This window comes from Prionailurus viverrinus, chromosome A1, assembly GCF_022837055.1.
Source record: "Prionailurus viverrinus isolate Anna chromosome A1, UM_Priviv_1.0, whole genome shotgun sequence".
Lineage (NCBI taxonomy): Eukaryota > Metazoa > Chordata > Mammalia > Carnivora > Felidae > Prionailurus > Prionailurus viverrinus.
Genome location: NC_062561.1, coordinates 24915521 through 24928481, shown reverse-complemented (window position 1 = coordinate 24928481; position 12961 = coordinate 24915521). Strand labels below are relative to the sequence as shown.

Sequence of the window (12961 nt, the reverse complement as noted above, 5' to 3'; positions counted from 1 at the left end):
GAGAATAATTTTGATAGAGTGGAAGATGGTTTTATTTTAGAAAGCCTGATTGAAAGATTTTAAATCCTGGAAATAAGCCTATGGAGATTTGATTTTCAGAAGAAGGGAAGACTGGCTCACAGAAAAAAAACAGACTAGGAAATTTTGTGTCAATCTCTGGTAAGGTTTTAGCATTAAATTATTCAACCAGTGCTTAAGGAAATATGTTCAAGGGCAGATACTGCAGGACCATTCATAGTAACAATAACCAGAAACCCCACGAATACTTGTCAGTAACAGAACTGTTGAACGCTGGTGGTGTCGGTACATTCTAGAATGTTCTATAACCATTATAAAGAAGGAGTTAGATTTACCTGAGGGGGATTTACATGATGCATCCCTATACAATATTATCCCATTTTTGTGAAAAGTAAATAAATTAGAAAAAGGAAAATTACCTGTGTCAAAAGCAGGAGAAAACTGATGAACGAAGAAACAGCACAGAGTTAACATTGATTTGGGTGGTGTGGAATGGCATTCGAAGGATTGGGTAGGTGAGGGAAGTGGGGAGAGGAAATAAGATTGCTTTTTAAAAGAGGGGTGCCTTGGGGGCTCAGTCAGTTGAGCGTCCCACTCTTGACTTTGGCTCAGGTCATGATCCCAGGGTCATGGGATTGAGCCCAAGCCCCCTGTTGGGCTCCATATTGACCATGGCGCCTGCTTGAGATTCTCTCTCTTTCTGCACCTGTCCCTCTCCCTCACTTGTGGACTCTCTCTCTCTCAAAAAATAAAGGTCTCTGTGGCCACGGGGTGTATATAAATATACAAAGAAATGCGTGAAAGAATGATCACTAAAATGTTAATGATGTTTTCTAAAGGGGATGATATCTCGGTGTTTTTCCCCCCAATTTTATGCCTTTCCGGATTATTTATTCACCAAAAAAGAACTCTTATTTATAAAAAGCTACTCTGTGAAAAAGCCACCCTTTTGCTAGCACATTCCTTATTGTTTTCCAAGGTGCTCTGAGCCCATCAGGGGAGTGTGGTGGGTTTTCTAACCCGGCACGTCCTGTTTGGGGAATTTTTTTTTAATCTTTTCTTTCACCATCTGCCATAATAGCTCTGACACTTCTAGTTCACCAAATGCAGGCCACTCTTTTCTCCAAGCTTCCAAAAACCATCCTAACAGCAATTAGCACCACCTTCCAAGGATCTAGCTAAAATGTCAAATGCTGTGTCATGGGCAAGTGTACCTCTCTAGGGATATAGTCCCTTTCCTTTCTTAATATACTCGGCACTTCCACAGCCGGATTATTTCATGACTTAACCCTAGCTACTAGTTAAGAGGGTATGAGAAGGGGCACCTGGGTGGCTCAGTCAGTTAAGTGCCCAACTTCGGCTCAGGTCATGCTCTCATGCCTCATAGGTTCGAGCCCCGCATCTGGCTCTGTGCTGACAGCTCGGAGCCTGGAGCCTGCTTCAGATTCTGTGTCTCTCTCTCTGTCTGCCCTCCCCCACTTGCGCTCTGCCTCTCTGTCTCTCAAAAATAAATAAACGGGGGCGCCTGGCTGGCTCAGCCGGTTAAGCCTCCGACTTTGGCTCGGGTCATGATCTCGGGGTTTACGGGTTCGAGCCCCGTGTTGTCGGGTGTGGGGGGGTGCTCTGGGCTGCTGACAGCTCAGAGCCTGGAGCCTGCTTAGGATCCTGTGTCTCCCTCTCTCTCTGCACCCCCCCCACACTCTGTCTCTCTCTCTCCTTCAAAAATAAATAACATCAAAAAATAAGATAAAATAAAACAAATAAACATTTAAAAAAATTTAAAAAAAAGAGGGTATTAGGTGGGAGTAGAGCCTGAGAGCTGACGGTAAGGGATGACATTGCAGAATAACAATGGGGGTGTTGAAAGAGGTACACAATAGAAGCCAGGTGGCAGTGTTTCACCACCCTTGACCAGCTGGGCCCAATTATTTTAATGAACAGCAAGGTCAGCGTGGCAGCCAGAAGGGCATGACCCGCGGAAATCTACAGGTTAGTTAAGAGAACACAGAGTTCCCAGAAGCAAGGTAAATACCGGCCAGCAAAAGTATTGCCCAACCTTTACAATCAAAATAATCAAGGATGAATATGAGAGGAGCTAAGGGCAGCTCTCCCAATCACGAGTCACAACCCATCGCCCGGTTTCCAGGATGCAGGCCAGTTCTTAGACCCGGAATCTCCTGCCTGAAGTGAGGAGCCAGGTCCCCACAAGGAAAGACCCTGCAATGGCATAGAAAGGGTATATGATCGTGACTTTCTCTGTCCCTTCCCAAAGGAACTTATGGCAAATGTACTCGGGTAACTCTGAGTCATACTAGGGAAATTTTAAAGGTCTCGTGATCTGGGATAGCCTGGGAAATTCCCTCCCAAAGGAAGCGCCCATCTTATACTTCTCCTGATAAGGAAAGGAGCACGATTCCTGGGAGGTCTCGGGTTCTGGATCTACCTCACCTGGAAATACTGTTTCCACCCATTTCTTGGGTGACAGGAAAGAATATCATCTTTGTGACTGAGAGGCCCAGAGAAGAAAGTTTCAGGCTGTGGCATAAGAAGTCCTGACACTTGGGCCATATGGCCTCTCCGACTATAAAGGATTAGAGGCCTCTGCGGTGGGAAAAGATGCCATTTAGAGGTTTTGGCATGTCCCAACAGGAGGGTCACAGCATAGATACCTACAGCAAGGCCATGACATCTGCCAAGGAGAATTATACACCTTTGAAAAAAACCAGTTCCTGACATGCCCTGGTAGAAAGGGATGCCCGACCCTGGGTAGCTCGTGGTCATGGAGTCAGTCTCACCCATCATGACCCGTGTCCTGTCATATGCACTCTGGCAGGCGGAATGATGGCCCCCTAAAATGTCCATGTCCTAGTCCCTAGAACCTGTGAGCCTTACATGGTGAAAGCGACTTTGCAAATGTAGTTCGATATTTTGAGACGAGGCGATCGTGTTAGATTATCCGGGTAAACCCAGTGCTTTTGCAAAGATCCTCAAAAGTGGAGAGGGGAGACAGAGAGCGAGGCAGAGGGAGACTTGGCCTGAGAAGAGATCAGGGTAATTCAATGCAAAAAGGACTCAACCTGCGTCTGCTGCCTTTGAAGATAAAAGCAGGGGCCGCAAGCCAAGGAATGAGGGTGTCCTCTAGGAACTGGAAAAAGCAAAGAAGCAGATTTTCCCCTCGGAGCCTTTAGAGAAGAACACAGTGGTGGCTGACACCTTGATTTCAGGCCGGGGAGACCCATTTTTAATTTCTAAACTACAGAAAGCTAAGAAAATAAATTTGTGTTGTTTTACGACCCTCCCCTGTCCTCATTTGTTACAGTAGCAATAGGAAACTAATACAGTTGTCACGTCGTGAGGTTGGGTGGGCCGACCAGCAAACCATCCTAAGACAGAAGCGGAACATCCGGGATCGGGCGCGAGTAGGGTTCGGGGACACAAATGAGGTGCCTGAGCAGGTGGCCCAGACCCCTGTGGCATCCCCTACTGTTACACCAGGACCTCTCTCTCAGCTCATACTGACATCTGCCACATGTGGAGGTCCCTTATGACCAGCTAATGGAGGAGTGGAGTGGCCCTGAGAACACCTCTAGGATCACCAGCTGTAATATGTGTAATTGATGGAAGGCCCCAGCTGCTGTGCTGGAAATCTGTCCTCATGTTAGTGCTAAGGCCACAGTTTTCACTGGCTGCGTCCAGCTAATAAGTGAGCATGGCGGGGATACTAAGGCAGGCTCACTGCTGAAAGATGAGGGGCTCTTCTGATGGGTGACGTGAGCTCAAGAACTGTCTTATCAACTTTGCAAAACATTTCTTAGAAGTGCACTATGAGCTAAGACCTTCCGTGTTCCACTTTGCTTCCTCCTCTTTCTCCTCCACTGCAAACCTGCACTGCAGTCTCACATCTCTCCCTAGAACCTCTTCTTATCCCCTTCTCGCTTTTTTCCTCTCTTTTCTCAATACATCTCTTGCATGTCTCATCCCACCTTGGCATCTGCTTCGTGGAGGACTATGGAAGTGGGGAGAAAGTACAATCTTTGTAGCACATTGTATCACCTAACATGGAGCACCCACAAAACAATAGGCACTCAATAACTATGTAAAGAAAATAAGTGGGCAGTTGGTGTCAGTCGGCCTCTGTCAACAGTCATCCCAGTGCTGGCACAAAGGGCCCTTGAACAGAATAGCCATGATGGCAAAGGTGAAGCTATGCGTGGCCCCGCGGGATGGGTTCTTACTCACCAAGATTGATAGGGCAACTCTTGTTGCCAAATGTCCAACTTGCCAGCAACAGAAGCCAAAATCAAGCCCTTTAATCAGCACTATACCTTGAAGAGACCAAGCAACCGCTTGGTGAGAAATTGCCTACTTTGCTCCCCTTCTGCTCTGGGTCTTGATTTGCCTCTTCTACCTGCAGGGCCACAGCTAATGTTACCATACAAGGACTTACATAGTGTTTGATCGATACTGGATCTCACCTAATACTGTAACCAATTAGGGGATCCACTTTACAACAAGGGATGTGCAGAATGGGCACATTACTGTGGGATCCACTGGGCATATCACCTACCACACCACTCAGAAGCTGCCAGCCTCATACAGCCATTAGAATGGATTAGCTGAGGTGCTAGCTTGGAAAGAGGCAACATCCTCTTAGGATGCAATATATATATATATATATATATTTTAATGTTTTTATTTATTTTTTGAGACAGAGAGAGAGAGACAGAGCATGAACGGGGGAGGGTCAGAGAGAGGGAGACACAGAAGTGGAAACAGGCTCCAGGCTCTGAGCTGTCAGCACAGAGCCCGACGCGGGGCTCGAACTCACGGACCGCGAGATCATGACCTGAGCCGAAGTCGGCCGCTTAACTGACTGAGCCACCCAGGCGCCCCTGCAATATATATTTTAAATCAATAATCGTTATATGGTGTGGTGTCCCCACAAGCTAGGATACATGGTTCCAGGAACCAGATTGAAGTAGCTTCCTTTTCCATCATTCCAGGTGAATTTGGGGAATTTGTACTTGAAATCTATAAATATGGCTCTGTAAATTTAAAAGTTCTGGTTCCCAGGGAAGAAAAGCTTCTTCATGGCAAGAGTCTTGGCAAGAGTCTTGTTAAACAGACAGTTATTGCAGTCTCCTTGTCCCCAAAGATCGTCAGGAAGGAGAAGAGTTATTCTGGAAGGTATAAGTGACTTTGATCATCAGGAGGATATTGAGGGGTGCATGCACACAATTGAGCTGGCAGGGAAGAATACATTCGGTATTCTTGATAAGCTTAGGCATTCTATAATACTCCCTTGTCCAATTTTGATGTATATGGGCGAGGCCAACAGCCACGGCTCAAGAGGGCATGGTGATGGGAGGCTGAGACCTTTGAAGGTCAAAGGTCTGGGTCATTTCACCAGGTGGGTTGCCTAGACCATGGTAGGTGCTGCTGAGGGGAAAACAGAATGGATTGTAGAAAACGAAAATGGTGAGTATTGCTTATTGTCTCAAGACCAGGTATAGCCAATCCCTTCTCTGCCCAGTTCTCTTTCCTTCATTCCTGCACAAATGTTGGTCCCGAGATCACTTTCCAGTAAACTTCCTACATGCAAAATCTCCATCTCAGAGCCTGCTTCCTGGGGAAACTATTCCACAACAGACACAAACATCTAATGTGTGGGATAAACCATGTCAGTGCTCTCTGAGATTGTATTCTCTGTTACAAGAATGCAAAGTCAAAAGTTATTTGGGGCTGAGGTCGTCAGAGAGGGGAGGCACTCTGAGTTGGACTTCTGAGGTGGGCAGGATCTGGCAAAGAAAGGGAAGTGAGGCCAGATGACCGAGACAGGTGGAAGTTTGGCAAATGGATCGGACATGAAATGGTATAAGTGTTGATGCGTAAGTGGAAAGGCAAAATCAGAGCTCAAGGAATGACAAGTGATCCGGGTGGGCAGGAATATGGGGCTTATGTTGGAATGCACCGGGAAGTGAAACGAGTTAAATGCACAGGATGGGACCTGACCTGAATCAAGGGTCTTAAAACCTGGGGTCAGGATTGTGGCCCTTATTTACAAGGTGGTTGGGCCCCATTTGGGGAATTGAAACCAAAGAGTAAAAACCTCCAAGCCCCCTTTTGATGTGAGGTACAAAAAAAAAGCGGGGAGTCATATAAGTAAATCCTTATCATTAGAATTATAATTCATTATAACGAACTTCCTGACGAGTGACGCTAACAATGGGATGGGATGCCTTACAAAGCGATGACCTCTCCATTATTCAAACAGGCCGAATTCCAAATCCATGAAAGGGAAGTGTTGTGTTGACTAGAAGATGAGGGCATTTTTCTAATGTAGTTGACCCAAGTGAGTCAACAGAAAGAGAAAGAAAAAGAAAAGGTAAAGGTAAAAACGTGTGTTATCCCAATGAGTTTCTGTCTTAAGGAGAAAAAAACTTGAGAAAATACAGAAGCATAAATTGGGAAAAGGGGAGGGCTAACATTATGACAGTAAGAACACACCATAAAATGTATTAATGTGTCCAAGTGTCCAACGTGTCCAAGCTCACCAGCTGTGATGAGCTACACTCTTCTGTCTCCATCTGTTTGGCTAACGTGCCAGCACCATGGAATCAGGGAATGGGACGAGGGTCCTGTCAGGTCACCTAATGGAGAACTTACACAGTTCCTGAAAGTCAGCTTCCTGACTCTATGCCCCCTTACTTCATCAGAAAGAGGCTATGAAAAGTGGTCTGAGCGGAGAAAGGGAGGAGAGTGGTGCAAATATTTCTTTGGAGCAAATTGTCACAGTTCGGTCAGTACCCCTTCTCCCAAAGGGCATGAAGTTTGGGGGCGTTACTTACTTCATTTCCACCTGAGAGGGAGGTCTGCCGAGGGGTAATGGCACAGTCTGAACATGTTCCCTCGAGTTTAGAGACACAAGGGCTGGTGCCTGGCTTGCTTCCAAGGAAGCTAAACCTGCATGGACCTGGTCTCTAGTTGGCTGGAGAGTAATCAAAGCCAAATGAAGAAACCCCTCATGGTGCTTAGTTAGAACTCAGATGTTGACTGATAGTGTCGCCCACAGGGCAAGAACCTGGGAGTGAATGCAAGATTCCTAGGGGTGAAACATGGAGTCGCAAGAGATGCATCTACCCCTGGTCTGGAAAATTCCTCAGCAAAGGAATCTTAAACATTCCGAAGAAGTTAAAGCCCAAGAAAAGGACTAATGAGAAAAAGGGTCAGGTGTATCTATGGAGAGGGATGAAGGGTTGTTCTCCTTTAAAGACTGACATTTGCATAATATCTTGAGGGGACCCAATATTCTAGTCTCTAAATCGAGATTGTCTGTGCGTTAACACGACCCCAAAATTATCAGTTACTTGAGAGCGGACTAAAAAGTCAGAATTTGCACACTTTCCCTGCAGGGGCAGAGAAAGATCATTCCGTCACATGGAATGTAATGGGGCAAAGGGACACGAAAACATAAAGACATGTTTTGATTGCATCTGTGAAGTGATACAGTTACAGGATTTAACTAACAGCTGTTTGAAAATTAAAAAAAAAACAGTCTTGCATTAAATATAGAATCAAAAGTGTGAGCACAGTGAAATAACAGGTCGTTTTACGCAAAGAAATAAACCAGTGCTCAAAGAGGACAAGTAAATCGTCCAAGGCTGCATAACTTGTAAGTCGCAGCTCCGGGGCTATCTCCAGATTAATACTAGACAGCATTTCCTCTGTTGCTTCCCCTCTAAGAATATGATTATTTTCATCAAGCTCTGTCCCCTGCTATGGTTTACAAGGAGAAGGTTCACATTTGCCCTAGTTCTGAAAGATTATGTTTGAATTTGAAAAGCTGGGGAGACGCCTCTGAACAATGGAACATAGCTCGAGGCTACAATTTTGTTTTATGCACTACAGCTTTTTAAGGCCAATGGTGCCCTGCTCCTTCAGATGAAAATAATATATCAGGGGGAACCAAGGGAAAGAGAATAAACTGGTCTCCAGGCGGCAGATAGTGTATGAAGTCGACAGAAGGAACAAGTCCTCTGGTCTATTAATAATTCAGAAGCCCTCTCTCCTCAACCATCCTCCACTCTTCCATTCTTTTTTTTTTTCTTCTCTTTGTACTTTCCCCACCTGTCTGTTTCAAATAAATAGCCTCCGCTGACAGGCTGCACTTAGGTAATCAGAGCACAACACAATTAATGTCTCTGTTTAGAAGGTTCTTGCTAGTATTTCATTTTTGCCCTTTCCGGTGTTTGGCCTTTAATAGCAACTGACTACAGAGACCTGTTTTGGTTTTTGTTTGTTTGCCCGCCTGCCTTTCTCTCTGGCATATGGCATTTATGCCTTTAAAAGTTTTTTTGTTCTCTTTCCGGGGGCGTTTCACTGATGAGACGTATCAAAATGCACCTCCAAACCAGCCACTAAGAGGTTGCCCGAACACAAAGCGTTATTAGGAAAATGATCCCGACAAGAAAACGGTAACAAAGAACAGCTCTTGGGAAAAGCTAGGCTGTTAGCTCTTTTTAGAAGGGGTTGTATTCTCGCCCCCAGAGATAATTCATCAACGTCTCTCGCCCTGAATGAAATTAGATTTCCCTTTTAGCTTCGATAATAGGCTGTAAATATATATATATATAATTTAGGCCGTATATAATTAATAGGCCGTAAATATATATATATATATTTATATATATATATAAATTTATATATAATTTATTTTATTTGCGTAATATTTAGTTCCACTAAACTGTTACATGCTTTCGCCATTTTGAAGTGACACGGGAAAGCTTTTGGAGTGTCTCGTCAATGATTGTCTTATCTAGGAATTCAGTTCACTGTGTGACCCAGATGGTAGCAGGCAGGTGAGCTCACCAAGCTCCATGGCAGCCAGCAACCCCCCACCCCCCGCCCCCCGAGGATGCTGGCGAGGGGCTGGCCCGGCATCACCCCTCACCCACCGCAGGTGAGGACCATGATACCGGACTTCCAGCCCGCATCTCTCCCAGGCTGCCCTCCGGACCACCTGTCTTCTCTCTGCGAACTCACTATGACTAAGTCTGACCTCCATCAAATTAGCTCTCTTCCTAATTTCTAGACTTTTTCGAGGCAGTACTACGCAGTGAAACGAGTTGGAATGAGGGGAACGTGGCTTTGAATCCAAACTCTTCGCTTCCTGTTTGATTTACCCTTTCTAGGGCTCAGTTTCCTTCTCTTTAAGATGGCATCACAACGACTCCTAGGGTGTAGGCGATGACATTTCCAAGTCGCCGAGCCCAGCGCATGGGGCAACACAGGTGCCAAATAACCGTGTGTCCCCTCCCTTTCTCCTCTCTGTAGATGACACTGCCAATGTCTACAGTACCCAGCTGGACATGCTGATATCAGTTTTCCTCCTTCCTTCTTGCTTACCTTTAATTAAAACCAACCATCAAGTTACGGGATGTTAGATCTGGCAAGGATTTTAAAAATTATACTCATCTGATTCACTGATAACACATAGAGGTATGAGTCACCAATTATTGTAGCAATTTGACTCCCATGTCAATTCAATGACAATCGTTATTCGGTGATGGAATTTGTTGCATGACACTTGATAATCATATTGAACAAAAAAGAGTCAACCAAGAACAGTTAGATCGGTGATGATGTACAAACACAGCGTCAGGCTCTCAAGCTCTGTTTTCTTAAATGCTGTCCAGCGGCTCTTTCTGACCTAGAAAAGTTTTTTTGGTACGCTTTTCCCTGTCCCTAGTATGTCCTTTCTCTCTTTACCATTCACTAAGTGGGGAGAGGCATTTGTCTCAGAGATAATTAGAGAAGCAGAGTCATAAAAGCCAAACGAAGGGGAAACAATAAGGTAATCCCAAAGGAAACAGTATCAATTTTTAAAACTTATGAATTCACTAGTTAATACATTACAATCTTACACATGACTTGGAACTATTCATTATATGTCATATTCTATGTGCTGGTTCATTTGTGTTCTGCTAACTGGTTTTAGAAGAAAATCTCTAGGGAATCACGCTCGTAAGCAACATAAGAATTAGATATGCCTCTATATGTGTTCTTTATAACACAACAACTCTTCCTTTCCTATCCTATGTAAATACCCTTGCTCAACCCAAACCTCGTATTTCATACCTTTTACCTTCTCCTTCCTATGTTCCACGTACAAGAGGAAAGTATTCATAGCTACCCATAGTTGTTTTATTCCCAGTTAATGCAAATTATCCGGTTCATATATTTTGGAGGTGGAGACCAAAAAAAATGTAAATCATGTGATGTGTTAGAGTGTAAATAATCATTTTTATAAAAAGCTTCTGTTTCTTTGATCTCCCTAGCCACTGACTGTACATATCATCCAGCATTCTCTCAGTAATGAAACTAGAGCCAGAAACGATAACAAGACCCTGGATCTAGTGAGATCCTTATTCCACTGAAAGGTACTATTTGTCGGGCAACACGGAAAGTTTCTGAAAGAGCTGACCTTCAAGCTTTTAACATTTTGCGCCCCAGGTTAGTGCACTGACTGGAATCCACGTGGGGCAAACAAGTGAGGAAAATGGCCCCCCACCATCGACGATTCTATTGGGTTACCTCTGAAAAGCGAAGACATACAGCTCACGCGAGAGGAAGATGGCTACAAGGACTCCAAAGCTATAAAGCTTCATCCCAGCAGCGATTTGCTGAACAACAAAATTCTCTGGAGAAATGGGCCCCGATGCCTGGTTACATAAGAGCCTTCTTTACACACTGGTTAAAATATAATGCCACGGTCCCTCTCATTCCTGCAATCAATTGACTTAGCTTCTATTTCCGCCCTCAAAAAATAAAGTATGATGAGAGTTCGACCAAATAGAAAATATTTAACTCCTCAGGGACGATGAGGCCAGGAGAAACAGTGTAGGAATGTTGCAGAAACGTGTCTGGTTCGTTGAAGAGCCATAACCCTGGAGTCTTGACTAATGGCTCATAACCCGTGCTGAGGGAGGTCTCCAGTGGAGTACTAAAGAGATCTTCCCTTGTCTCTATCTTTGCAACATTTTCGACTTAGATGAAGACGTAGAAGGTGAGTTTCTGAAATTTGTGACTCTTACAAAGGTTGAGAAGGAGAACTTGTATGGAGGATTACAGGATCTCCATTTAAAGAGATGTTTCCTTGTTCATATGAAGTGATGGGCCCACCTGTAAGAGAATAGGAATATTATGTCCCAGAGAGTTCTCTGAGCCATAAAGAAAAATCAGGTTGCTTTGAATTCATATTTATTTAGGAAAGGCCACCAGAAGAGCCATTATCTAAATTGAAGCTATCACATGTCATTCTGAAGATAGTATCTTAGAACATTTTGTCTGGTTTAAGGCCACATCTTACCTCTGTAAGTGGACGAAGCCTAGGTATTCTCTCTAAATTCCCACTGGTCTATGCATTTCTTGAGGTCAGGGCAGGCAAATTTGCAAAATAAAACAACATTCCAACAGTAGACTTCTGAGAAGGAAAGGATGAAGATTTCACACGTCTCTCTCTGAGAGTCAAAGCTATTAAAACTTATTTAATGGATTAAAAGTGATCTCCACTGAAACTGCCTTTTGTGTAAGAAAGAAGAAAAAAAAACAAAGAACACGCAAGTGTATCTGATCATTTTAGAGAAAGACACACAGGTAGAATAGACCAGAAATCCACTAGGTTATAGTTACCTACAGCAGGTGGGTAGAAAACTGAATGGAAAAGATGAAAGTAAGAACGGGGAAGAAGAGATGGGAGAAAGAACACTTCTTGGAGTAAACGTTTTTGAATAGTTCAGAATTCAAAAACACTACAGAATTTTTAGGACCACGTTAATTTTTCACTTACTCGAAACAAACAAGCAAATAAAGTGACTACAAGCAAAAACACATGAACTGAATTATGTTTTTGAAAGACATTTTAAAAAATGTATTTGGGGGCGCCTAGGTGGCGCAGTTGGTTGAGTGTCCGACTTCAGCCAGGTCACGATCTCGCGGTCCGTGAGTTCGAGCCCCGCGTCGGGCTCTGGGCTGATGGCTCAGAGCCTGGAGCCTGTTTCCGATTCTGTGTCTCCCTCTCTCTCTGCCCCTCCCCCGTTCATGCTCTGTCTCTCTCTGTCCCAAAAATAAATAAACGTTGAAAAAAAAATGTATTTGTTTTGAGAAAGAGAGAGAGAGAGAGAGACAGAGAGAGAGAGAGAAAGCGCATGGGGAGGGGCAGAGAGAGAGGCAGACAGAAGATCGGAAGCAGGATCTGTGCTGACAGCAGACAGCCTGACGGCCTAAGTCAGATGCTCCACCAACTGAGCCCCCCAGGAGCCCCAAACTGAATTATGTTTTTGATGAGTAACATAACTGCACTTGAAAGGGAGAGAGGAAAAACTAACCCAAGGACTTTGACTTTGTTTTTGTTTTAAACACAAAAAGTAACTTTAAAGTAACAGTCAGTGGTTAAAATTTACTGAAAAAAAAAATTTACTGACAAAGTTTTCCGGTTTCTGTAGTCCCTATTTATTTGTATCCGATGTCTCCTTTCCAGGTTTACGTTTCTTCGCGCCGAAGCAATCTTTCAAAAGTTGCTTTAGTGAAGATCTATTGGTCGTAGAGTCTGTTACACTTTGTATGTCTGACAAGAACTTCATTCTACCCTCCCCTTCAAGGACTAGTTGAACTGAATGCAATGTTCTAGAGCGACAGCTCTTCCATCGTCTTTTGGCATCTACTGTTGCACGGTAGGAATCTACCGTCAGGTCTTGTTCCTCTGTAGATCATCTGTTCTCTCCACTCAATGGCTTTTAAGGAAGTATGGATTCGCTTTATCTTTTATACTTTTCAGATCCATTACTGCTGTCTAGGTGTGAATTTATTTTTTATTATCTAGCTTGGAACCTGGAATGTAATTTTGATCGGAGGATTTAGACATTTCTTCAATTTGGGAAAACCA

General features: G+C 44.1%; 1 protein-coding gene across 1 annotated transcript in view; it reads right to left on the bottom strand.

Annotated features, from left to right (window-relative positions):
- CPB2 (carboxypeptidase B2) overlaps positions 1-10685 on the bottom strand; it is a 48464-nt gene extending 37779 nt beyond the window's left edge. The window contains exon 1 of the mRNA XM_047864896.1: positions 10612-10685. Within this exon, the coding sequence (XP_047720852.1) occupies positions 10612-10685 (74 nt within the window). The remainder of the gene's footprint in view (positions 1-10611) is intronic.
- Positions 10686-12961: the final 2276 nt, after the last annotated feature.